The sequence below is a fragment of the Cadophora gregata genome (assembly GCF_030347475.1).
Source record: "Cadophora gregata isolate MNR1 chromosome Unknown scaffold_15, whole genome shotgun sequence".
Lineage (NCBI taxonomy): Eukaryota > Fungi > Ascomycota > Leotiomycetes > Helotiales > Ploettnerulaceae > Cadophora > Cadophora gregata.
This window is the reverse complement of record NW_026695938.1, coordinates 1,723,771-1,749,606: the sequence shown is the minus strand read 5'-3', so window position 1 is coordinate 1,749,606 and position 25,836 is coordinate 1,723,771. Positions and strand designations below refer to the sequence as shown.

Sequence of the window (25,836 nt, the reverse complement as noted above, 5' to 3'; positions counted from 1 at the left end):
AGGTAGTCTGTGCATGTAATTGAGTACGCTATACCAGGAGATGAGTTGATTTACGCTGATATGTGAGAATAGGTAATCATAGAACTAGGTTTCCGGCTTGACCTGCAAAAGAAGTGAGTGAACAGAAACATACCACACCTGGGGATTATCTTATATCGATAAAGTCTGGTGCAATCATTGAAGACGATAATTATGTATGTACTATCACCACACCGGGACAAACTGAGAATGTTTACATGCTCTTTGAGTTAAGCAATGAGTGTTGAAGTGAAGTGCTGGTTGAGATTCGTTTGATTTGATTTGATTTGATTCGATCTAATCTGAGCATTCATCATCGAGCACGAGGGCTGATGGAAATACGATACCTTATGGAAAAGAGAAACAAAAACGCCGTGTGAGATCGAGAAAGCAGATCCCATTCCATCCCATCCCATCCTGTCTATCTACCCATCCCATCTATTTTGAAACACCGTCCTGCTGTCCTTCTATCCTTCTAAACCTCTAAACTCTATCTACCCATCCATCTACACTATCCCGCAAGCTATGCAATGCAATGCAAAAACAAAAGGGAAAAAAAGGAAAAGAAAATCCAAACATAGCAACAAAAACAAAATCGAAAGGACAAGAGCAGGAGGCAATGCACTCTCTACTCAATAGCAGAAATCGAATGCCCAGCCGTAACAGGATTCATCCTATCACTCCACTCAAACCTGAAATCCTCCCCCAACTCCTTCCTAATCGCCGACTTAACCGCCTCAAGCACATTATCAAAAACGCCAAAATTCGCCGGGTTCTTCTCGTCGTTCTCTCCGCCCTGGAAGACACCCGTACGCACCAGACACGTATTCCAGCCATACATATTCCCCCCAATGATATCACTCTGGGGATTATCACCAATCATGTAGATATTCTTGGGCAGTTTCTCTTCAGAATGTATAGTCGCCATCCAGGAAGTGAGGATCTCATCAGCGTACTTGTAAGTCGCCAGCTCAGGCTTGCCGTAGACGACGCGCTCGAGCTCGTGGCCTGTGATGGAGAGGTAGATGGCTTCGAGGGCGATGCGGAAGGTGCCCTGCGACATGCGGGGGATGGGGTGCTCGGTGGGGCAGAGGAGGTCGCCCTGAGAGAAGTAGATGGGGATGGATTGGCGGGCGGGGTCCTTGGAGCGGGTGCCGAGCACGCCGTTGTCGGATTGGAGGAGGTCCATGATGATTTGGAGGTCGGTCGCGTAGTCGCGGGAGTCGGAGAAGACGAGGATGGCGTTGATGGAGACTTTGCTGAAGTCGCGCGGGGTGGAGGTCGCGCGCTGTTCGGCTGTGAAGTGTTCGCGGAGGGGGGCGATGGTGGATTGGGAGGCGTAGATGTCGTTGGGGACGATGATGTTTTTGAAGCCGTATTGTTGGGCGACGTCGCGGCATTGGTAGTTTTCACCGCCGACGACGAGAACGGTCTCGTAGTACTCGGCCAATGCGGACATGGGTGTGTGAGATTGGATGAATTGCTCGGTCGAGACGGGGTTGTGGAGGATTTTGGAGAGTTGAGCACAACGGGCTGCTTCGGGCTTGCCAGAACCGTTGGTGAGGAAGATGTGAGGGATCTTGATACCGAGTTCGTTGTCACCGTTCAGAATCTCAAGGACCCGTTGACCTTCTGGGATCAGGCGATCGCCGTGGACGAGGACACCGTCAATATCGAAGGCGAAAGCCATGTTTTTTGCGGCGGCGGTTTTGACAGCTTCCATGTCTTGGACTTGAGAGGAGAGGATATCTCTCGTGGGTTGGATGGCGGGCATTCCTGGTCTAGTGGGCTTGCCATCTTGTGTTGCTACAGATGATAGACGTGATTGACGCTTTGAGCGGGGGATTGGTAGTGAGGCTCCAAAGCTGTTTCGGGAATTTCTTCGATCAACTTGAGATGGTGCCATGCTTAGGGAGTGCATGAGTGCCTCGCTCTCGGCGATGGAGGATCTTGATGCTGGAACCTCAATGCTATTTGGGTGGCCAATGCTATTGCCATCTTCTCCTGGGATACTGAGGGTGTGGGCGTATTTTGCGGGAGATGAATTGCTAAGGATTTTCTGGAGGTGATTTTTTTGAGCCCCTGGTGTTTGAGGTCTCTTTTCCTCGACGTTCACGTCGGATGTTTCGAAGGAAGGCATGATGATGGATATGAGGGGTAATCAGATGAATTTAATGAGATGTTAACTGTTGAAGAGAGAGAAGAGAGATGGTATGAATGAAGTAAAAGAGGAAAGGTACTTGCGGGTTTTCAAGTATATATCTGCTCAAGATCAGAATGAAACGACACTAGAGAAATTGAGGACGAAAAAAGAGACTTCACCGCATGGGTAGGTCTATCAACAACACGACAAGCACTTGCATGTGAAATGAAGTTATCCCAGTGGTTGACTGGCTTCCTTCCCGTATACTTCTCGTGGTTTCAACGCCATTATCATCTACCTGCCCCACTTCAGCCTGTCATCATCATCAAAGCCTTGCGTTGAAACCCTCGATCCATCCCTCCTTACAACGGTGGATAAGAGCTCTATCAAAAGCGGATCAAGATTCGGATTGAGAGGCTGAGCCAAGCCCGAATGAGAGGTGGTTTAAGGTTCAGAAGAGGGTGCCGATAAGGTCATAGAGCGGATCTCGGGAGGCTGAAGTCTCTGTTATTCGTGGCGATATTGTATGTGGATCAGGAGGATGAACGTGTGAGCACGAGATGCTGTGACTGAAGCAGGACATCATAGGGTGGGTGATGAAGGGTCCAATTCTGTGCATGGAGGGTCCAGCATGACGTTCTCGGAACCACTTCGCGCAGGGCTGGTGGAGTGTACAGTAGTGCCGTGATGAGACCGAGAGAAGAGCGGGAGTCCAGGAGTATTTGGGTTTGGATGAACTCGGCTGTGCTGTTGTGGTGGCATGAGGATGGTCCATAGGATGTTTCTTGTTTCTTCTTATTTATAGCAGCATAGTTGGTGAAGATGGATTTCAGCTGTTTGGCATGAAGCCGGGCTGATCAGGATAATGGCCGGATCTGACATCGGGATGGGATAATGATCATGGCTGTGAAGGTTGAGGCTGAAGCTTGAACACCACAAGTCAGGGCAGTGATTCTTAGCCGGCGCTAAGCAACACGCTAAAAGGATCTGAGGCTTAGGGTTTTTCTAGCCTTGCAGCCCCTGTTTCCACTCACTGGACAGCCCTGGACAGCCCTGGAGAGCCCTGGACAACAGCCCTGGACAGCCTTGCAGGACAAGCGAGGGAGGTTCCACTATTGCCGTCATCCCGCCGGATCCTCTCTTCTCCTCTCTGTTGCTCTCATCCTCTCACATCCCCGTCACGTCTTCCACCAGAACCACAAGCTTCGATCAACTTACCTACGCCCGGATCCTATCGGTTCGGTTGATTGTTTGATCCTACGGCCTGGAATGACTCGGGGTCCGCATATCAATCATGTTTGATCCTACTCGGTTTGGCTGGGAAACTTACGGCTGCATATGCATTCCGCGATGGATCCTATCAACGTCATCGCTGGCTTGTTGGGCGACGGTCAGGTAAAGGATATGTTTCGAGATTAGCCCGATGAAAAGCCTGTGAAGAGAATTCGCGCCATTGGGAACAGGTAAAGAGGAGAAGGTTGATATACCAGTCTCACATGCAGAACTGACCAACCTAGACTATCACACAATCTTCAGATCCCACCCCACCCCACCTTCGACGATACCCCTCCAAAACATTCCTATCTACCACGAATAGTCCTACCACCGCACACACATACATACACAACATGGCATCACCAGCAGTGACAGGACCAATCCTGACCCTCAACAATGGCGTCAAAATGCCAGCTCTAGGTTTCGGAACCTTCGCCAACGAAGGCAGCAAAGGCGAAACCCACGCAGCAGTAATCCACGCCTTGAACGCCGGTTATCGACATCTTGACTGTGCGTGGTTCTACCAAAACGAAGAAGAAGTCGGATCAGGAATGCGAGAATTCCTATCTGCGAATCCATCCGTTAAAAGAGAAGATATTTTCATCGCTACAAAAGTTTGGAATCATTTACATGAGCCGGAGGACGTGGAATGGAGTATCCGGGACTCTTTGGAGAAGCTGCAGACGCCATACGTCGATGCATTCTTGGTACATTGGCCGATTGCGGCAGAGAAGAATGAGGATAGGACAGTGAAGATTGGAGAGGATGGAAAGGTATGTCTACAATCCCCCTGGACTACTCACCTTCCAGGAAACACTGCTACACGCACATAACTAACCCACCCCCAGTACATAATCAACCACCCCCTCACCCAGAACCCAGAACCAACCTGGCGCGCCATGGAAAAAGTCTACACCCTCGGCCTCACCAAATCCATCGGCCTCTCGAACTTCACCGCCGAGGGAATAACCCAAATCCTCTCCCTCGCACGCATCCCCCCCTCCATAAACCAAATCGAGATCCACCCCTTCCTCCCCCAAGACAAACTCATCTCCTTCTGCCTCTCGCACTCGATCCTCCCCGTCGCATACTCCCCGCTCGGCTCACAGGACCAAGTCCCCGGCACAGGCGAGAAGGTATCTACGAATAAAGAGCTGTTGGCTGTAGCGGAACGGAATGGTTGGACGCTGGCGCAGGTGTTGATTGCGTGGGGACTGAAGAGGGGGTATGCGGTGTTGCCGAAGAGTAGTAATGAGGGGAGGATTAAGGGGAATGCGAAGTTGGTGGTGTTGAGTGAGGGGAATTTTGGGGATATTAATAAGGTTGCGGAGGGGAGGTGGACGAGGTTTGTTAATATGAAGGGGACGTTTGGGTATGATGTTTGGCCGGAGGAGAAGTAGGTCTTCTTTCTTGTTTCCTTGTGGTGTAGAAAGGATATTTGAAATATAGAACCGCTAGATACCATTTGATGTGTAAAGAGAAAGATAGTAAGAATCCATGACTGAGTGACAGAATGCAATCTCCGATTCCACAAAATCTGCGTCTGCACTCGTGTTACTTATTTTCTTACCCCGCAAACTTACTATTCCATCTCACCATAACGTCCTCTCTACTAAATCAAGAAATCAAGAAAATATTTACGCCTCCATACCAAATCTAAACCTTATTCACCATTCCATCCACCCCTCAATCCCATCCCATCCCAGCCCAAGGTAATTCACCTACCTCACCTCACCTCCCGTCCCCTCCCCCGTCCCATCTCCCCTTCCCCGCCCAATTCGCTACATTCTCCAATAGTCTTCCTTCTCCCTCCAAACTATAAATTACCTCCCCTCACGCCCTCCCTTTCCAAATCCCCACACACTCAAAGATGGTGGTGGAAAGCAGAGAGCTTCACTTCCACTTCCTTCCTTGCTCGCTTGCTGGAACGAATGAATGGCTTCTTACTGGGAGGTGTTGTAGATCGGTCTGATTACCCCTTTCACTTCAGCATGAGCTGACTGGATGATTTTCGAAGAAATTTGTTTGCAATCTATGTTTTTTTTTTTCTTTTGGTTCTGGTTCTGAAATGAAATGTGTGCGTTTCTTTCTATTTTATATTATAATACATACCGTTGTCATTCATTCGCCCATTCGTTGCTATTCTGATTCTGATTTCTCATCTCCTTCTCTTTCTCACGTCTTACTTCTCAGATCTTACTCTTCCTCCCCCCCCCCCCTCTCTCCGTACCTCCCTCTGGTAAAGATACAAAGGTTCATCCATGCAGAGGTTAAGATTTGGCATGAACAAATAACACGTGCATATCCAAAGTTCTGCAAAGGAGATAGAGGAGAGGAGGGGATAGAAAATGGAGAGGGAGATTTGTTTGGCTGGGAGGTGCAAATGGGTGTGGGTGTGGGTGTGGGTGTGGGAAAGGAAGGGATTGGGGTTGTGTTTTGAGGTGAGGTGAGGGATAGTGAGTAGTGGGTAGTAGGTCGTGGGATGTTTAGGGGGATGGGGTTGAGTGTGAGATTGGGGGAGGTGGGTGCACGAGGTGTTTGAAGATTAGGATCTATTAGGTGTTGTTGTCGATGGTTAGGGTACTGTCACGACCGTCAATGAAGGCTTTGTTTTCAAGTTAAATTTAACGATTTAGAAAATCTGTGTGATTGCTACACAACATGCATGTTTTGCCTGTTCTTTGAAGATTACTTTTCCTGAAAATTAGATGTATCAGCGACAATTCAACATCCCTCTTGAGACGAGGGGTTAGAAAGCGGTGTACGCTGCTTGACTCGCAAAAAGCATGGAGTACCTTTTCGAAGAATTTCTGCTGCTTTGGTGGTCAAGTCTGTTTTAGGGTATGTATTTATACTCACATGTTACTCCTCTACAGGTCTTGGGACAGCGTGACGTGGCTGAAGATCAATCCTTCGTCCTGAGGCAAATCCAGGGGGGGTGGGATTTCATTCACCTCTATCTGGTCCCCTCAAACAAACCAAACTTCAAGAGACAATTTCCTTTTCTGAACCGACGGATTTTGCGAGTCGGGAGATATATAAATAACCCTCTCATCGTCTCTCTAGCAAAAACACACGCTCACACACGAATCGATCCTAGAGCTCCAAAATTCACGGGGAATGGAGTTAGCTAGCTATGCGTGTGTCTAATGTCTATCTGGCCGTCGTTCTATATAGAGTTTATATCGTGGTAAGAATCATCGGCCATTGAAAGTTGTTTGAGCCCTTTGGTATTCTTGGAGGTGACGAGAGATCGGGTGTTATTTGATTCGAAATTTGGTGGGGCTGTTGTCAAGAGATGGTATGCTGTCGATCTTGGATACCCTCAGTTGTCATGAAGAGTCCAGCAGTATTTTGAACCAGACGACGTAAGATTGGAATGTAGCTAGTATGCGATACCTTTTGGGATTCCCAGTCCGACACTGATCATGTCTTTTCTCGGAGGTTCTCTTGAAACAAAACAACAAACATAATCTCTGGCGGTGCTGATTCTGATATTGTGTCGATGATTCCCAGTCGTATATAGTGAGGGGGAGACAGTATTTATATACTTTTTTATTTTCGCAATACCTTCATGAGAATTGTGCTGAGTCCAGCTTGAGATCTGGGAAATCGTTGCGAAGCTGAGAGTCCGTGGTTGAGTGAATAGAATATTCACTGCATATGTTTAGTCCTTACCTCTCTTTGATGCCTTGGCGATTGTGAGTATAAATTCTTCTTTCCCTCATAACAAAGCACGTCATGAATTGGAGAAAAGTATATTTCGGGGGGTGCTGAAGTGACCGGAGTTGTTGGTTGGTGGTCTGGTGGCTTCCAAATCAGGCTTTCTTCCATGCCCATTTTGTGATTGTGGTCAGATAGAGTGTTCTTACAGTCCTCTTTTTCTGCTGTTTCTAAGAACCTGACTTTTCCTCAAGAGCTCAAGGAAGATAACTTTTTGTTGTCGGTGATGGTACTGTTGTCAAGTCCAAATACTTGATACTCATTTTGAAGAAGAACTGGCGAGCATGAGCCAATGATTACCGAGTCTTGCTACCCTCATGTCGTTGATCTTCAGATCCCTGGAACCTGTTCTTTCAGCTGCCCCACCGTTGTCGATGTGGTCAGAATTCTCGAAAGCGCCAATGTCTTCCAGTTTGTATTGATCTCTGATGGCTGTCTTCCAACTGGAGTCTTTTCTCATGAGTCATGGGTCTTATATTTTCATGAACTCAACCTGGTGTGAGTTTGCATGGGTGAATACGGAGATTGACTTGCAAAGATCTTTTAGAAGGTGAATACATCACGAAGAATACATCACGGAGTATACATCAAGGGTACTCAGACGGCATGAATGCGATATAGATGTAAACCAATACTTACTCCTTTTTTATTCCCCCGCTACTGACTGTTGGTTAATATAGAATCTCTGTAATCTTCCTCCTGGAAAACAAGTAACAGGAATATTCTACTCAGTCTACACTGTATGGACGGAAAAGCCAGGTCTGTCAGTATGATCACATACCATTTTCAAGAAGAGGCTAAGAGAATAGAAATGAAAGCATAGTGAAACACCCTCCACGAGAGCGCCGAAAACTGTCTTGGTCTAGCTAGTATCCTCCCCAATATTTCCCTCGCTGTCATTCATCCTTCCGTCGCCAATGTCTCCCCGCCTTGACAAGCTATGGGACACTTAAGGACAAATGTCAACAACATTTCTTTGCGGGTAAGTAGATTTCTAAGACTTTATGATTGTACAAGCACGTTTATTCCACATTTATCTCCTAGTCTTGACCATAAAAAGATCCACTCAGCTACAAAGCTTCTAGTTCTTTCTTCACACGTCCACGTTGCTTTATTTTCTGCTTTTCAGTTCGGGCTTACTTATTTATATCGAAATGAAGAGGGAGTCCAGGATGAGTCACAAAGCAGCTGGTAAGGCTGGCAGGGTTCCTTTCTTCTCGTCTTCTCAGCAGATGAGTCAAGTTTCCGATCTATCTCGGCAGTGAAAGGTTATTTGAGTTCTTTAAAGTGATTCTTTCCGTTCTCAAAAGATACGTTGAAATTACAAGCAAGCTACAAGCGAATCCGGAGACTTTATAGTTTCTAACACCCGATGCAATCGCCTCGTTTCCTTGTGCGAGTAACGCCCTGGCTTAATCGCACAGTTCGATAGCCACGCTGGCTTGCAGCTTGTTCATTCAATGTTTATCTACTTCCACATGCATACATATCGCCAACTTCTGCCATGGGAGGAACACTGTTGTTGATCCCGTTAATGCTCTTATCTGGTGATGAGTACACAAGGTATCTCGTGAACGAAGCCACGAACAACAAGGAGCAAAGCTGGGTGTTACAAATCCATCGTGTAGTCCCAGACACAGGACATTATCACACACCTTGCAAGCAACTCTTGCAATCCCCAAGGTGATCCTTTAATAGCCACAGGTTGAATTAAGGCTTGCCAACACTTCGCACTTTGGAATTGCCTTCGCGCCCATTTGTGCAGCGCGGCAGTCTATTCCCGTCCTGTCTCCGCTCTCTTATGGTCGGAATTGTGGGGTAAGGACTCCTCGCAATGTTATCACGGACTACATGTGCATGCCCTATGTCGTTACCGGCTATGGTGTAGTTACTTCATACCATGGATCACCTCTATAGGAAGGAAGCAGTGAGAGAATCCACGATCAAATATGAGCGTATTCGCATCAACTGGGACTCAAAATTCTTCATACAGTGGGTATCGGATACTCCAAAACTGATACATCCGTGCTGAAGAACTTCTCCCACTAAATAATGAACTGTCAGTACATTTTCAAGACTTGAATTTTACAAAGAAACATTACAAGCACGATGCAAATATGAAAGAGTATGCGGTAACCTACGTCGAAATCTGTGAAGTCCATTGATTCAGGAGACCAATTCGTGACAGGCTCTCCCTGGTCATTTTCCAATCCCAATTGAACTTGCTGCGTAGTTGCCATCGGTTTGCGTGGTGCTAAGCTCTGCTCCAGGAGGCCGAGTTGCCCTCGCTTCTGCTTACACGCCAATTGGATCAGCTTCCTCACAGAGTGTACCGTGTCAGTGAGAGACCGAGTAGGAAAGCACTCAGCCACAGCCTGTAGAGTATCAACAGCCCGCCTCAAGTGCTCTAATGCTTCTTCCGTATCAATCACAAGTAGCGTGCATATGAACTGGAATGGAACATTGGCTACATGCCACCATGGTTGTCGTTTGGCGATGAGCCGTAGCACTGCGTCTAACCCCGCATTACCGAGCGTGATGACCGTTGTGATAGTCTCATCTGAAATTGTTGATGCTACAAAACGAAGTCGCCGGTAGAGTGCCAGTGCTAAGTTGCTTTGAGACAGGAATAATGCGTCCACGGGAGGTTGAAAGGTGACCAACTCTGCGATCCCAGACTCAAAATCCGCTGCAGTCGATGGCTTTTTCGGATCTAATCTCTGCGAGATTCTGTAGAGGTAGAGCAGATCTTCGGTGTAGTCGCCTGATCTAGATGTCAAGTGAGGGGGCAACGGTTTCGAAATCTCGACTTTGGATCGTCCATACTCATTTGAGACCCAAGTATTTAAAACAGTGGCAGACCAGAAAAGTCGTCTCCTATGGACTATACTCTCAGTTTCGTCATCGAGATCTCCACTTAGTCCGAGGCCGTCGATGGTGAGCATTGCGGTACAACTTGTTATCCATGCAGCATAAGGCTGAGTTGTGCTTCGAAGATAGATTGTTCGCAGAGTCCAGGATGCTGCATTCTCGTAGGAAGGAGTATTGGACGCACTTGTGATCTCCAGTATCCTCTTGGCACAGTCAACAAGAGCAATTTCCAGTGATTTTGAAGGTTCGCCAAGGTATTGTGAACCAAGAGCTGCAACGCCACACAGAATGGAATCATATGGATCTGGAACATAGATCATGTTCCACCGGTCCTCAACCTTGGCATCAAACACGTCACGGTTTAAGAATCCGTAAAGTTGATGGATTGTTGTGAAGTAAGACTCCGCTAGTCTTTCCATCTGTTCTTTTGACATGATTCGTGTAAGTTCGGATGGCAGCTCTTGCTGTTCCTCACTCATATGAATGCTCCATGACGGGGTTCGAGCATTTGGCGTGTCTGCTTGGCGTGGTTCCAGCCTATTACGGAGAAGTTGAGCAAATGCAGCGCCAGAGTTCGCTTCTCTGGGTGTTGTTCCAGTTGTTGATGTTACCTCTCTTTCGACTTCTGGACTTGTGACTGGAAGTATGGCCCCCGCCGGAGGTGATCCGTCGCTTTGTAAACCATCCGGTTGTCGACTCCGTCGTTTCCTTTGTACAGCTTCAAAATAGCATTTATATTCGTACTTGATACAAGTAGCACATGGCTGTTCTCCATTGCAACGTCGTTTCCTTTTCTTGCAGGGATCACAAGCATGCTTGACTCGTTGACGGCGATTGTTGGTGTCTCCGTCCGCTGACGCGTGTGTCGGATGGTCTTCAGGGCTGTTCATGGCACTTGTTTCTGTCAACGAATTCCACGTTCCTAGTACTGGCGGATGTAGGATCGGAATGGATAACGCGGGCGGGGGGACGAAGCGCTTGGCGAGTGTAGGAGAGGAGTGAGAATGATGATTGAAGGTTCCGATCGGAAGCGCGTCGGATAAGCGGCTGTTGCGGCTAAGCTGCTTCCGCTTTAGCGAGTATTCTCCGCGATAATTGAGGGATTATTTACTTCCCTTGAATATGCGAGCCAAATCATGACAAGTAATGATTCAATCGTGAATATTGGGGTTCCAGTCCTGGTCATCATTGTCGCGTCTGGTCTGCACAGAGACCGACAGAATCGAAACAATTCTGAACTCGCTTTATGGGGACGATGCCAGGCGGAGGCATTGCAGGAATGCCAAGATCGCTGTGATCACGGAGAGGATTTTGTGTAGATATTATTCAACACCAAATGAGAAATTGTGCAAATCACATTTGGTTAGTCCCAACAAAAGCAATAGCATTAAGCCCCTTAACTTCGTAATCCCTCATCGAGCGATCAACACAACATACCATATCTTGGAATCCTATTATCCAGAGCGCCAATTGGGCGAGAAGCTTTCGATATGCTCCGCCAAGTATATTTCAGCGGTATTGTGACCGCAAACTCCATTTGGAAGTTCGCTGCGACCGTGGCAAGAAACAAGTTCATTCCAGTCACCACTACTTCAATTTTCAGTGCCATGGCTTTGACCTCTGCTCGGAGTGTTGCGAAGAGGGCGTTCACTGCTGCAACGATGCTCAGGAACAGGCTAGACAGACCATTGAGTGCAGAAGGAGAATCAATTGGAGCCAAGCTTCCTCCGATGGAAGAGGGTCCTGCGATATTTCCTTGCGTCTTCGAACCTCCCAACCCGTCCGCTAAACCTCAAGACATCTTCGATCTCGAGCACCGATTCATCCGCGACACTGATCCACGCGAGATTCTATTCTTTGTTGATGGAGCCTGTATACGAAACAGCCAGGGCAATCCACAAGGTGGCTGCGCTTTCTTATACAGGCCAACGGCATTCACTTTTGGCGGATTCCTTACCCACGCTGGCATGATCAGCTTTCCATTGGAACTCAGAGGCCCGACCGGATGTACGTACAAGCACACTCGCAACCGATCTAACCTCCGAGCAGCAGTCGCGGTGCTGCAATTCCGTGACTGGAGTGTAGACTGCAATTCAGGGTGGAGAAGCATTGTGACCGTGACGGATTCCGAATACATCGCTGAAGGCGCTACAACCCGGGCTAAGAGATGGGAATCTGTGGGGTGGCGGACTTATAATCGTAAGCAAAAGAATCACACGGATGTGAAGGACCATGACTTGTGGCAGCTTTTGCTTGTGGAGATACGCAAATTGCATTCCAAAGGTGTCAGAGTATCATTCTGGCGCGTTCCTTATGAGCATGGGAAGACGTCTGAAGAAGTTGCACAAGAAGCCGCTGAGGACGATGGCCTTCCGGACTTCGCGGTAATCATCCCGACCGGACCTGACAGTATCGATACTAAGCCATATTGAAACCTGAGCATGCGGATGCAACACTATTCTCATGTTTTTAATATTGAAGGGCCATCTCCAAGTTTCCAGGTGCCATTACTCTGCAGCGCTTTCTGGCTTAGCTTCCTCCTGATTGAGGAAGACTAAAAATAGGTGTCACAATAGATTCTTCGGCTAATTAGCTTTCGTTGTATTCTCTCTTGAACTATATTGTGCCCAAAGTCCGAAAGAAAACTGTCGCAGTTTTCTTGGTCTGCCAGAAATCGTATCGTCACACTCGAAACTCCTCTCTTCGTCTATCAATGACAAACATCAAGTACCAGTAGCTTCTCAAGCTAGTGCAAGACATTTCTGGGGCGTGTACGCAATATTGGAGTTCTTGATGGATCGTAGCCAGAGACAATGGCTTCGTATATCCGGAATCAGTAGTGTGATAAGCTTTTCGAACGACTGGACATGGACTTTTAAGTTCGCGCATTTATTCGGGACAAAAAGGTTAGCCGTACGTTCCATATAATCCCAGTAATCCTGCCACAATTTCTCACTAGTTTAAACGAAGCTTTCCGTAGTCGCAGACTTGATGCCTGGAAAATATCGTCGTATCGGCGGTAATACTGATTCTGCAACTCACCATTATCTGTCGCAATCAGTTCGGATGCACCTCTGCGAACACATACTTGCTCCAGAGACTGAGTTTAAGTTTAGATGTGGTATATTTCCAGCTAGCGTATTTACCTAGCGTTACGCAGTCTCATCTTTCACGGTAAATTGATCCCCGCCCACAATACTCAGTGGCCATAGCGTAATAACACGCTATACTGTGTCTAACTAAGAAGTACGAAGACTTCTTTCGTTAATAAATGGATAGACCGTCAAAATATTATGCTTGCGACTTCAAATGCTCTTGCTCGCTAAAATTCGGCTACCTCCAATACCCAACTACTCACGAGGGTCATATCTCGCTTCTATAATTCCTTTTAGGAACTTGAAAATATTATATCAATTGAAATTCTCATATAAGCATCATATATTTCAGGTCTGTACCGTCAAGTTAATCGCAAGGGTGCGCTCATGACGCGTTGTAAGGCACAGTGGTCACGCCAAAAAGCCCCTAAATAGCTTCAAGTGTGAAGCTAGTAGTACCAGCACTTGGACCGGTCATTAGCAAATAAGCCTTTTTAATTATTCCATCTTCGCACAGCACGGAATTTTCCTCTGCGCCAATATCTCAAACTTGCAATCACGACAATCACAGCCAAAATGGCAGGAATGAACCACGGCGAGAACCCAACGACCTCATTAATAACAAGAGAGCCGGCACCACAACCAGCGAGCACTCTCCTCGCATTACCCGCTGAGATTCGCCAGATGATTATCACTGATACTTTTCCGCAACAAGAAAGAATCAATTACCATCTCCCCAAGTCCTGCAAATGCAACATTTTCGAATCCTTCGATCTCGAAACCGAACGCGCCATCGCATGCGGTCGACATATCGTCACAGCTCAAAAACTGACCATCGCATCAGTAGCAAAATCATGTCTTCAGATCTACCAAGACATGAAAGCCGTAGAGCATAAATTCTACTCCCAAAATACCTTCCACTTCACTAAATTATTCCACGCCATCTTCTGGCTCCAGCACCTTTCCCCGAGGAACGCCTCATCAGTCCACTCACTGTCAATCCCTCTTGAAGCAGACACTCTCGAGAACCGAAACTATATCCTCACCAACCTGGCTCCTAATCTCCGTTCTCTCACTATCGATATCTCGAGTCTGATCCACCCAAATTTCTTCCTGCGTGAAAACGGCCCGTGGCTAGATCGATTCATCAGCCCTCATCAAAGATCCATCATGGAAGAAGGTTACGACGATTGGTCGTTTGTGCTCAGGCTGGGACAGCTGGAGACGTTGAATCTGACACTCGAGTCTGTCAGGAGGGTGGTGAAGGCGATTGAGAATGAACAGATTAGGACGTTTGAGCCTTTCGGTGATCCGGGGACAAATTTCATGTTGATAAATCATATTCGTAAACCGATGGGGAGGGTGGATATTTTTGAGTTTATTATTTTGAGCCTCTGGAAGAGACGTTTCGAGGCGTTGGTGAAATTGCCGAGGGAGGAGAGGACTTGGGAGAAGTTTTCGGAAGCGTAGACTGCTTCTCAAATTATGAGAGTCGATATCAGTGGTGCAATCTTGCAGCGGACAATAGATGACCATCTCTTCTCTCTTCCAAATGCAATGTAAAGTCGATGTCATAGGATAATGCTCCACGTTTGACTCTGAAGAAAATAACAACAGCCAATTAGTTAGCGTTCAATAGCGTGATCTAGAAGCTAGTTCATTCAGTTAATATAGAAGAATACAATAGAAACGCAGCTGATCAATTGTCATTATTCCCAACATTGACACAGAACAAACTTCTTGGGACCCAGAGATCTTTAGCAAGATACTTTGAAATTATGAAACATCTGAATATGTTACATCATCATAATGCTTTCCCGGCGGGCGGGTGAGATAGCATGGAGTAACTTGGATGTACACTTTTGTAGAAGATAATGAGAAATGACTTGACAAATCATCATCAGTATCGAACCAATCGCTTTGACTTCGAGCTACTGCAGAACTCAAGTACGCGGTCAGACATGACTCTCAGACCTCCTTTGGACGGGCCGGTCCGCCCCCAGCATATTGCATAGGACTCACATAAACTTTCCGTTCGTACGGCCTAGTGTCAATCCATACATTGGAAATTGCTCCCTGAGCTGTATATGATTTAAAGCAAATATGTTATGTTACGGTATCATTATCCAGCAAGTGGTGTTCATTAAACTGTACATGCAAGCTATGCGTCCAACCTCTATATAATATTATCATCAAAGTCATCCAACACCGCCACAGCGTCCCTCAACTCCATGCTATATCCTTACTCCACTCTTATCCCGTACTCATCACGCCCCCGGAGCAGGCTTCTCAAAAACAAACAAACTACTAACCCACCCTCCAACAGCCACAGCCGCCATCCCCCACCAAACAGCCCCAATCACACCCCCCTCCCAACTCTTCCCAAACACCCAGCCCCCAACAACAGGTCCCAGCGTCCTAAACAGCGCACTAGTAGTCTGTCCCACACCATGAACCATCCCAAGCACACTCGGATCCGGCGCACAGTTATTCAACAGCACAATCGTAGCAGGCAAGACGAAAATCCTTCCCGTGGTGTGCACGGCGATGACAAGCGTGATGGATATCCACGTGAGAGAGGTGGAGTCGGTAGGTATGACGGCGAGGAATGGGGCGAGCGTGTAGGCGATGGGGAAGAGGATGGAGAAAAGGCGGAAACATTGGACGTTGCCGAGGCGGGTGTTGATGCATGGGTAGATGAGGAATTGAAGGATGATGCCGATGGTGCCGAGGATGGCGAGAGCGAGGCCGACGGAACGAGGAGCCATGCCTAGGCCGCCGTTGAAGATGAAGGAGAGGTAGCGCTCGACTGAGCGGCGAGGAGAGGAGAGGAAGAGAGGAAGGAGGTTGCCGAAAGCGCTGTTGTTATTAGCTTATATCCTTGTTTTCATTTCACCGTATCTTGATTACTTACCCCATGTGAAAGTCAAAGATTGCTTGGGCAAGCAGCGTCGTGATGACATTGTATGTCCAAATAGAGCGAAATGATGGTTTTGGTTTTGCTGATGGAGCAGGTAAAGTCATTGGAGCTTTGATCTCCGGTAACTCGATGTCCTCATCGTCCGAATCTTGGTCATCGTTTCCGACGGCCAAGTAGTCATCATGAGAGGGCGAGGAGCCACGTCTGAAGATTCGCTTAATGATCGCTGCACAATGAAGGCCTAGATCATAGTAGTCTTTTCGAATGCTGTGTGTCTGAAGGGAATTAGTCAAGCGAGCTGTGAAGAATCTGTACATTAACATACCTCTTCGATACGGAGAAACACGATGAGGCCAATCATCATCATAGTTGCTGCGCTAAAGAGTGCAGGAAGAGCGTACGGAAAGCTCGCTAGCCATGAATCTGCATTGAATAGGCTTGGGAACGTGGTGACTGGCCCAGCTAGCCAACTTCCGATGACTACATAATTCTCAGTAAGTCGGATCATCATTAAAAAGGTTCCTGGGGATCTCACCTGGCCCAATCACACTCGCAACCATAAAACTGGCTGGGAGAAGGAGAAATGCACGTGATTGATGTCTGCAGATAGTCAGTCTCAATCCCATGATATCCAAGAGTGGGGAATGTACTTTCTCTCTTTGATATTCTCAGATATCATAGTTCGACTATGACAAGAATTAGCCTATTCTTTCCAAATACTATCAAGGACCCAAACTTACATGATCCCGACCGTCCCATTTGCTCCCCCAGCCAACAGGCGGAATAATACCACCGCATAGAAACTCCTCGAGAAAGCCAGCCCAAGACAACCTATCGCCGTCCCCCAAAGTCCTATCAACAGAACCCTCTTTCGACCACCCCATTCTGCATCAGCAACTCTCCCCCAAATAATGGCTGTGAAGATCTGAGCTGCTGAAAAACTCCCTGAAGCGATTCCCGATTGCCAGGAAATAGTCTCTTCAGCAAGTGTAGAATCGAATGACTTCAATTGATAGTAGCAGATGGTCTGGAATGACGCAACCTGCATGAAGTCGAAAACGCGGCAGAAGGCGAGCACAAAAAGCTGGTCCTTTCGAGGGAGGTTACTCCATGACGCAGGGACATCAGTGCTCGCTTCTGATAGGGGAAGAGGGCGCATTTTCGAATATCAATTTCCCACGGCCAAAAATCGCATTAAAGAAGCGAAGAGTGGTGATGCGTGCCAGAAAAGATGGTTGCCAACGACCATCGCCTATCTGGTCTGGTGAGCGGTTTTTTTCTTCTTGGGCAAGATTCCAAGAATTTGGCAAGTGATAGGCATTTCTGATGGTTGCCGCTGCTGCTTGGCAATAGAGGAGAAGACGGGCTCGGCAACGTCTATCGCGCCGACATCGTACTTGCGTCCCCGTGAGTCGTAAATATCGTCGTACGTCGTAATTCGGAGACATGCTTCCTTGGATGTTTCCTGTCGCATTTGCATTAATCTCTTGGCCCCGAGACGGATCTGGGATGGATAAATTACCGCGCATACGTAACCTCATCTCATCTGAGGTGCGAGTATCCTCTCTGGCGGGTTTGTCGCGGAATCGTCCCATTTCACTGGTTCTTGGGTGCAGAGCTTGGCAGTTTTGATGGAGCCTGGGCGGGCCAGGGAATGCATCCACTATCACCCACTTGGGAACCGAATGGCCTCCCATGTGGGCGGGAAACCTTCCTGATGAAGGAACATGGATCAGTATCTTGGTCTGTTTCCACTACCCAAGAGTCTCCAAGATCGGCAGACTCGAGTAGTCAGAGATGTGAACTGGTTAGCTCTCCTTTTGCTGGAATTTTTTTGACAAGCATCGATGAGATATCTTGGTGCTGAGTGACAGCTGCCAGAGGGATTTTCAGGAACAGACGTTCGAGAAAGATAGAATTGATCGTTCCGGGCAAATTGATTCACCAATCGCTGACTGAAGTTGAAACTGTGGGAACTACTGCACGACTCGGATCGCCACTATTCTGTAGAATTCTTGATTCAGGAGCAGCGTCTTGAAACGGTGCAGAATTTCGTCAAGATGGGATTGAAATCAGAGGAAATCGTCGATACGCAAAGATTCAAGGTCCCTTCTCGTCCCATCACCGACATTTTCACATCCAAAGACACAGCAATTGATCGATCAAAATGTCATCGGACGGTTCCGATGAGAGTGCTCGTGCTTGGTGTCGGAAGGACAGGCACAGTTTGTGAGTTGGAAGCCGCTGTAAAATTCGAAAAGACAATTGCTGACAGAATTTAGCAATGAGAGATGCACTGAAGCGTCTAGGTATGAAATTTCTTCCCTCTCCCTGGAAGAACAATTGCTCAATCTCAAAACAGGCTATGATGATACTTATCACATGATGTCTGCAAGTGTAGAGAATCCTCCAGACTGTATCATGTGGCAGCGAGCCTTCGAAGCAAAGTATGATGGGATCGGACGATTTGGGAGAGAAGAATGGGACAGCCTACTTGGCCACTGCCAGGTACGGGCTCCCATCCTTCGATACTTCTCATGTAACTAACATGTGAAGGCTGTCTGCGATTGGCCGGCAATCTGTTTCGCGAAGGAGCTCATTGAAGCCTACCCAGAAGCCAAAGTCATCCTGACGACAAGAAACGTGGACACTTGGCACGAGTCGGTCATGAAGACAGGCTACTGGAGAGCAAAGGACCCTGAACTCAGAATCGCGTCCTATTTCGATTGGGGCGCAGGAATGTACTATCCCATGTTAACCAAGTTCTTCGAAACTTTCTTCAAGGATGACTTCCCAAATAAGGGAAAGGAGGTCTTCGCCGAGCATTACAAGGAGGTGCGCAGCCTCGTTCCAAAGAACAACTTACTGGAATTCAGCGTCTCCCAGGGATGGGGACCTCTTTGCGAGTTCCTGGGAGAGCCAGTGCCGTTGCATGAAGCATTTCCTCATGCGAACAATGCAGACAGCTTCGTGAAGAGATGCAGAGCCCGAAACAGAGCGCAGATGTGTAATGCGGCTTTCAGGTATGCGGTGATTGGGATGTGCTTGTATCTGGCGTACTGGAGTCTTGGGTGCATTTTGATGTTTTAGATGCATAAAGAGATCTGGCGTTGGCTCTGTACGAAGATGGTTAAGGCGCCTGGAAACTTGACATGCTGTATGACTCCAGCTGAGCGATAGACATTTGTAAATAGAGCGAAGTAGTGGGCCTTCGATTCTGTCAATACTTCGTGATCGAAAGAAGGAAAATGAAAACATTTATCGTTGCAGAAGAACCCCGTCATCGCAACGTAATCGGGTCCAAGTCATCGTGTTTGAACGAAGTTCACACAGGCTTGGCCGCCTGGCAAGCGACAAAGAAGGAGTGATCGTGAACCCAAAATACGAACGAAACTGGAATTGGCGAGTATTTGAAAGCGAGAAAGTATAAAATTGATGCAGAACTCAAGGAAAACGGAAGAAAAGAAGAAGCTGACAGCGCACCGAGAAGTCCGAAACGTCCGGGTCTGCCTAGAGATATATAGGAAGTATACGAACGCTCACGTGGCACCGCGCTAATGCCATGGTGACATTCTGCAATCTCATTGCGCAGTTGCCCATACAAACAGCTGTGCTCTGAGCATCGGTTTGGAGATTAAATGGGACTCTACTCCGATTGAGCTGGGGCAGTTCTCGTGTCTCGCAATCGAATAAGCCGGGCGGCGGAAGCAAATGGGTCGGCCGAAAAATGGATGAATTAGACACGTGACTGGCACGTTTGTGCTGTACCAGGTACAGAATTTTGAGGTGTTCAATCTTCATTCTGACTGTCGAAAAGGATGCGAAGATACATATGTACATATGTATCGGTGAGTTGATGGGGAGTTCTTTTGAGGTTGAAAGGAGGTGGGAGAGTTGACTGCACTAAAATGAAGATGGGGTTCTCCAGCACGCAAGTCTGTCTGATTGTGGCTTCCTCGCTCGGATGTAAGATTCGTTCAATATCCCAGGATTGGAAAGCACCTCTCGTTGATTGAGGAGCAAATTGACGTTGCTTTCTAGTTAATGAGAAGGTATGTTTGCCATTGTGATGGCTACTGTTCCCAAGAAGTTGAAGTGCATCTCCATCTGGTCTCCATGTCTTTTCTAGTAGCTTGAAGAAGACCTTTGCTAACTCTAACATCATACAGTCACATGAGATCAGTGACTCCTTGAGGGAAGCCAACATCAAAGATTTATCTCATCACCTGCTCAATAATTCATTATGCTACATATTCCTCCCACCAGTAACCATAAGCACTTGTCCAGTAATATAACTAAACAACGGACTAGCAACCGCCAAAATCGAGCTCGCAGCCTCTGTAGCTGTCCCAGGTCTCCTCAACGCGATATCCAAATTCGCATCCTTGCTTTGGCTACCCTGCCCCTTCGGTATACCGAGCGCAATCTTCTCACCATCCGGTGTAGTTACAAATGCACCCTCCTCCTTGGCAGCCGTCAATCTCGTCAAGATATGTCCGAACGCAATCGAGTTGGCTCGAACACCGAACTTGGGACCCCATTCCTTAGCAATGACTTTTGTCAGGCCGTTGATTCCTGATTTCGCGAGGCCGTAATTGGCTTGTCCCGCGTTACCGTGAACGCCTGAAGTGGAGGAGATGTTGATTATGCAGCGGGGCTCGCCGTCGGTGACGCGGAAGTAAGGGGCTGCTTCGCGAACAAGTTTGAAGGGTGCGGTGTTGTGGAGGGCGATGATGTTTTCCCATTGCTTGTCGGTCATCTGTATGGCATGTGGCGTCAGTAATGTGACGCTGGGAGGGAGAGCTCTAGCATGTTCCAATCTGTGGACATGTTGCGGATGCCGAGATGGTATTGGAGGTGTTCTACCTTGTGGATGACGCCGTCCCAAGTGTATCTGCAGGAAAATGTTAGCTGTGCCATTTGTATAACTATCTTCATGCTTACCCCGCATTGTTCACAATGATATGGATCTTCCCATTTCCAAACTCAGCAGCCTTCTTCACGAGTGTCTTGAGGTATTGGGCATCTAGCATATCGCCAGGGACAGCAAGGGCCTTTCCTCCAGACTTGTTAATCTTGTCTGCGACCTCATTTGCTTTTCCTGCTTGGAAGTCAGTATTTACTGGACTTAGACTACCAATTGATTTGCAGCGTCGTACCTCCGTCAATATCAGATACGATTACTTTGGCCCCTTCATTGGCGAAGAGTCGAGCTGCTTCGGCACCAATACCCTGTCCTGAGCCAGTGATGATAGCTACTTGTCCAGCGAGGAGGCCGCTAGGGTAGTTCAGATGGTTCGCGATTTGAGCTGCGCGTTGTGCCATTTTCAAGGATGGAGTGTTATTTTTGAAGGTGTACTATATGGAGCGATTGAATCATGGAATGCTGAAGGGGAAGTTGTCGTCCATGTTGTTGAAGGTAGGGGAGTCGTTCTGTTGTAAGCTTGAGGTGGGGAAGCTTCCCCGGATTTTCCGTGAAGACCTGTTGCCGAGCCGAGGCCGAGGCTGTGATCACCTTTCAGCCTCGCGAACTGTATGCGCGGATGGCGTCAACTTTGGTGATACTGACAAGCAAAAAAAATGGACAGGAATAACCTGGGGCCCTTCATGATCGTAATGTGCAATTACTCGTCTATTGCGGCAGTATCCCCAAACATGAACCTGTTAACAGGTCACACCTGGATACCCATGATGGAAATCAAACGCTCTCAAAAGTCCGTATAGATGAGATGTAGCAGCCATGACTACAAGAATGTGGAAGATCTGATGAGAGCTCCCCCAAATATCGAAGGATCCTGGCCAGGAGCGCTCCGGCCATCGAGCCTGAAATGATCAGCTTCAAGCAATGGAGCCTGGCATAGCGTGGACTTACGGCATAAAGACCTGCTCCAAGGATATAAAAGAATCCTTGTAATACCAGCCAAGTTAATCCGATTCGGTTCCGCATTTCGTGGACTCCATACAACTCCAGACCGTGAAGTACAGGGAAGACCGCAGACAAGCCCATCAGAACAAACATTCCAGCGCGATACGGTCGCCATGCAGGAGTTCTAAAGCGCTCAAATATAGAGACTGTAGCACAACCGATCCCAAGAGAACATATCTGAGAGTATCAGCTCCTGTTGTCGGATGGTCTATAGCGATGTACATACCATTATCCAGTAGAACTCTTGCAAATGAGGATGGCAGTAAAATCCATAGAAGATACTCGGAATGAAGCTCCCAGTGATCAAGAACACAATACCGACATAATCCAGCTTATTGCCAAATTTGGAAACGATTGGAGAATGGTTGGAGATTGTGTGATAAGTTCCTGACATGCCGAGGCACAGAGCAGCACCCAGGAAGAAGCATCCAAATGCCAGTATATCCGACAGCGTAGCTGTCTCATATCTCGGCTTGATCGCAGTGTATAAGATGGCGCCAGCAATAGAAAAGACAACTGCACCGAGCAGGTGAGAGTAAATATTGACCGACTCATTGTGAAGATAGCCGAGACTGGCGAATGACTTCTTGAAAGACGCCGAAGCTGGTCGATATCCTGAGTGGATATAGTGATTGTCTTGCTGCCATGATGGCAAATCATCCCATAAGACAGTCAAGGCGTTCTCAACACGCTTCTCCAGATTCACGGCGGCATCTTTGATGACTTCCGTCGTTGGAGGGCGTCTCTGTCTGGCTGACATGAAGAATTGACGGTATGTGATAAGACAGTGGATTTCTCAAGGGAACGTAGAGCGAGAATGAGGATTGAAAGTAGACGATACGATTTGGAAGGAAAGGAAAAGAAAAGAAAAGTCAGCCGGGAAATGGAAATATTTCTCTGACATTTTTCATCAACATGTGCAAAACGTTGAGGGTGGGTCGAGGCTGCCGCCGAGGGATGTTTTCCAAGCGAGGCACTACTGTACTGTAAAATCGAGTGCCTGAAGACGAGGCTGATGGGCGTCGCGCGCCCACCATTGCTTACTCGTACTTTCACCACTCCACGCCACCCATTCCCCACTGCCCGGATCCCTTCAATGTCGTCGCGCGGTGGCCGCGCACCTTCGGGACCATGGAGTCGATTAAAACCTATGAATCTCGATCCTCTCGAGGTCATTGGCCTCCCTTCGAAGGGCGATCACAGGTAAACATCGCATTCTGTACTTGAGCAAATGGTCCCAATATCACTAACCCACCTACCAGACTCCTCGACCACAAAGCACAAGAACGATATTACACGAAGATTGTCGAGAGATATATGGCATTTTGTTCCGAAGCAGGTCGAGGCGATGAACTTATACGACGAATGGCGCGCATGGACATCTCGAACCAGAGCATCCCCGAGAACAACCGACCGAAGACAGCACCTGCTACCCCGAATATATCTATGAATGCTATGGCTGCCAACGCCGATGTGTCAGGGCAGAAAGATCTCTCGGTGCTCATAATGGCTATGCGGAAACTGCGAGAAGGAATTGTTGCTACGAAGAGGGTGGACGACTTCTCGATCCAGGCGTACATTTTTTGCATTCGGCTCTCGATCCTGGTGAAGCATATGGAATCGTACCACCCAGCCATACACCATCTTCTGAAGAAGATGCATACGGTCCAACCTCTTACGAATACGGAACTACAAGAGTTCGTGGGATATTTGGTACTGGACCTTGCATGCAGGCAGAATGATCTGTCTCAAGCCTACCTTGTGAGGAACGAGTACCGGCTTCACGACAACAAAGTGGATGCCATTCTCCGCGCTCTTACCCACGATAATTATTTCCTATTTTGGAGAGTGAAACGAAGCGTGGATGGCCATAAAGCAAAGTTGATGGAGTTTGCGGAAGATGGAATGAAGAAGCAAGCATTGAAATGCCTCGGAAGGAGTTACCTGAGCATTGATCTCCCCGCCGTGGAGCAGTCAACGAACACACCTTGGCCATTACTAACCAAAGAATTCGGCGTTGGGTGGCAACTGGAGGGTACGAAGGTCATCATTCGAAAGCCCAAGACGAAATGATTATTCTCATCTGTTAACGACACAACTACTTTACTCCACACTCCGCGGTGGACATTTGTGGGGATATAGAACGCAGCCCATGTAAAACATCATCGGTGTGCTAAATATGCTGCAGGCCGGTCAAATCCGCCATAAGTTCCCGAAACTCAATACATGTGGTCTCAACGATATCAAAATCTATAGCCACGGGATGCCCATTTCTATAATCAACACTTCAGAGCCATGGACGAAATATATCGGTTCAGCTTTGTTGGGTTCACGAACAGTCAACGAAACGGATTTACCTGGTCTATACATGACTGTTTCCCATCACCTCCGGTACAGACGGACCGAAGCTGGCTTTGACGCCTTCTGGGCGGATGTAAGTCCAGGCTTTGTGGTCGATGGGGCCGTCTTCTTGGGCGGTGTAAGCTGGGGAAGTGGGTCTATTGGAAGAGGAGACATCCTGCAAGGTCAATGTAAAATCCTTTGACGGAAAGCTACCAGCTGAATTCCGTCTTATCGACCAAATGGAATGTTACGTCCCATAAGGATACTTTCCAGGTCACTTCTAACTTGAACCTGCGGACCCAGGCCATTGCCATTGCTCCACATTTCTGCAATAAAGGTACGGCCTGTTTTCTTGTTTGCGTCAGGTTGCCTTGTCAGGCTTGGTTAGCTTTAATGCTTAAGCTGCAAAATTTCGTTGTTTTGATTCCGACAAGCTTGTCTCAGACGATCACGACCAGCCTAGGTTCCCCGTTCTTGTTGCATCTCGCAAGATTAGAGTATGAACCGATAGTGGCTATCAGTTATTGGTTTTCAATCATCAGTTAAGTTCTTGGTCTAGTTGGCCAAATTCATATGGGCCCTTCTCTCTATCGATCACTTAGTGCCTTCTTTAGACAGGCAAATCGTGGTCTTCGTACCCCATACAACTTGTCCTCATATCTTGTTGCATTTCGCAGACGTTACATTTCCGTGGTATTGACTTTCGTCGTGGATTGTTCGTCCCGGTTTAGCTTCAGGATATCAGGCGAGTGCCACGATACCCACAATAGACCCACCCTTCCGGTCATAAAACTACACGTTCCAATTTGTATTGCATGCCGCAAAGATTGGAAAATCGACGGGCACTGGAAAGCAATCGCTTTCCAGATTTACGTACAAGAATCCGTCTTACCATATCCTAATCTCCTCCGTCACAGAGCATTTTCCCCAACACAATGTCGTCTTGCGATAGACTATGATATCATACCTCCTCGAATAGAGTGTTCGTGAATCCCGCGGTAGTATTCAGTTCGAGCTCTTCCAAGACGGGAGAGTCAAGTTGTCCAGGGCAACGGTCTTCATATCAATGCGTTCGAGTTCACGCATCATGTCCGCATGTAAACCAGGTTGACTGTGGACCCGACTCGTCACGCACTCGATCACTTTGTTCGAGGTTCTAGGCAGTAATGTGGACTGAAAATTCCTCTTGAGGGAAAGACTTCCTGCTTACTCTGTCTTCAAGTTACGACTAGCAATCGGCTGACGCTCTTCGAAATTGAACAACCAGTTTCATCGTCATAATCCACCAGGTCTCTCTGTCGATATCGGAGGCTAGTTCTAAATGAGTGGGCTGTACACGCGTCAATGACTCCACGGCACTCCATCACAGTCACGACATTACAAGCATCGCTACTCCCCGGTAACCATCCGTCTCCCACCATTAGCCCTATCTCGAGCCTTCCCCAGATTTTAATCCACATTCCCCACGAGATCGTCATCTTCACCTTCCTGGGAGATACACCGCCTTAGCCCAAATGGACTC

General features: G+C 47.7%; 9 protein-coding genes across 9 annotated transcripts; 5 read left to right on the top strand and 4 right to left on the bottom strand.

Moving 5' to 3' along the window:
• Window positions 1-288: 288 nt before the first annotated feature.
• ONS95_005211 (uncharacterized protein) lies at window positions 289-3,331 on the bottom strand. The gene has a single exon (XM_058498611.1). It carries the CDS (start codon window positions 2,156-2,158, stop codon window positions 647-649), a length of 1,512 nt encoding a protein of 503 aa, XP_058352125.1. The 5' UTR covers window positions 2,159-3,331; the 3' UTR covers window positions 289-646.
• A 458-nt stretch (window positions 3,332-3,789) lies between these two features.
• On the top strand, window positions 3,790-4,836 carry GLD2_2 (Glycerol 2-dehydrogenase (NADP(+)); the record flags this gene model as incomplete). Its single annotated transcript, XM_058498610.1, has 2 exons — window positions 3,790-4,209; window positions 4,285-4,836. 2 exons carry the CDS (start codon window positions 3,790-3,792, stop codon window positions 4,834-4,836), a joined length of 972 nt encoding a protein of 323 aa, XP_058352124.1.
• Window positions 4,837-8,452: 3,616 nt separating this feature from the next.
• On the bottom strand, window positions 8,453-11,093 carry ONS95_005209 (uncharacterized protein). The gene is made up of 2 exons (XM_058498609.1): window positions 9,301-11,093; window positions 8,453-9,204 (listed from the first exon to the last, which is right to left on the bottom strand). The coding sequence occupies exons 1-2, from the start codon at window positions 10,918-10,920 to the stop codon at window positions 9,145-9,147; spliced, it is 1,680 nt and encodes a 559-aa protein (XP_058352123.1). The 5' UTR covers window positions 10,921-11,093; the 3' UTR covers window positions 8,453-9,144.
• Window positions 11,094-11,473: 380 nt separating this feature from the next.
• On the top strand, window positions 11,474-12,602 carry ONS95_005208 (uncharacterized protein). The gene has a single exon (XM_058498608.1). It carries the CDS (start codon window positions 11,521-11,523, stop codon window positions 12,460-12,462), a length of 942 nt encoding a protein of 313 aa, XP_058352122.1. The 5' UTR covers window positions 11,474-11,520; the 3' UTR covers window positions 12,463-12,602.
• A 700-nt stretch (window positions 12,603-13,302) lies between these two features.
• On the top strand, window positions 13,303-14,740 carry ONS95_005207 (uncharacterized protein). Its single transcript, XM_058498607.1, has 2 exons — window positions 13,303-13,477; window positions 13,534-14,740. Exon 2 carries the CDS (start codon window positions 13,702-13,704, stop codon window positions 14,593-14,595), a length of 894 nt encoding a protein of 297 aa, XP_058352121.1. The 5' UTR covers window positions 13,303-13,477; window positions 13,534-13,701; the 3' UTR covers window positions 14,596-14,740.
• A 490-nt stretch (window positions 14,741-15,230) lies between these two features.
• Window positions 15,231-17,742, bottom strand: ONS95_005206 (uncharacterized protein). Its single transcript, XM_058498606.1, has 6 exons — window positions 16,786-17,742; window positions 16,696-16,731; window positions 16,581-16,645; window positions 16,371-16,525; window positions 16,040-16,320; window positions 15,231-15,984 (listed from the first exon to the last, which is right to left on the bottom strand). Exons 1-6 carry the CDS (start codon window positions 17,202-17,204, stop codon window positions 15,393-15,395), a joined length of 1,548 nt encoding a protein of 515 aa, XP_058352120.1. The 5' UTR covers window positions 17,205-17,742; the 3' UTR covers window positions 15,231-15,392.
• ONS95_005205 (uncharacterized protein) lies at window positions 17,743-19,641 on the top strand. The gene is made up of 4 exons (XM_058498605.1): window positions 17,743-18,274; window positions 18,328-18,354; window positions 18,408-18,553; window positions 18,602-19,641. Exons 1-4 carry the CDS (start codon window positions 18,106-18,108, stop codon window positions 19,133-19,135), a joined length of 876 nt encoding a protein of 291 aa, XP_058352119.1. The 5' UTR covers window positions 17,743-18,105; the 3' UTR covers window positions 19,136-19,641.
• Window positions 19,642-20,291: 650 nt separating this feature from the next.
• Window positions 20,292-21,370, bottom strand: ONS95_005204 (uncharacterized protein; the record flags this gene model as incomplete). The annotated part of the gene is made up of 4 exons (XM_058498604.1): window positions 20,292-20,804; window positions 20,912-20,939; window positions 20,990-21,146; window positions 21,205-21,370. The coding sequence occupies 4 exons, from the start codon at window positions 21,368-21,370 to the stop codon at window positions 20,292-20,294; spliced, it is 864 nt and encodes a 287-aa protein (XP_058352118.1).
• A 1,697-nt stretch (window positions 21,371-23,067) lies between these two features.
• ONS95_005203 (uncharacterized protein) lies at window positions 23,068-24,044 on the top strand (the record flags this gene model as incomplete). The annotated part of the gene is made up of 2 exons (XM_058498603.1): window positions 23,068-23,174; window positions 23,234-24,044. 2 exons carry the CDS (start codon window positions 23,068-23,070, stop codon window positions 24,042-24,044), a joined length of 918 nt encoding a protein of 305 aa, XP_058352117.1.
• Between the last annotated feature and the right edge of the window lie 1,792 nt (window positions 24,045-25,836).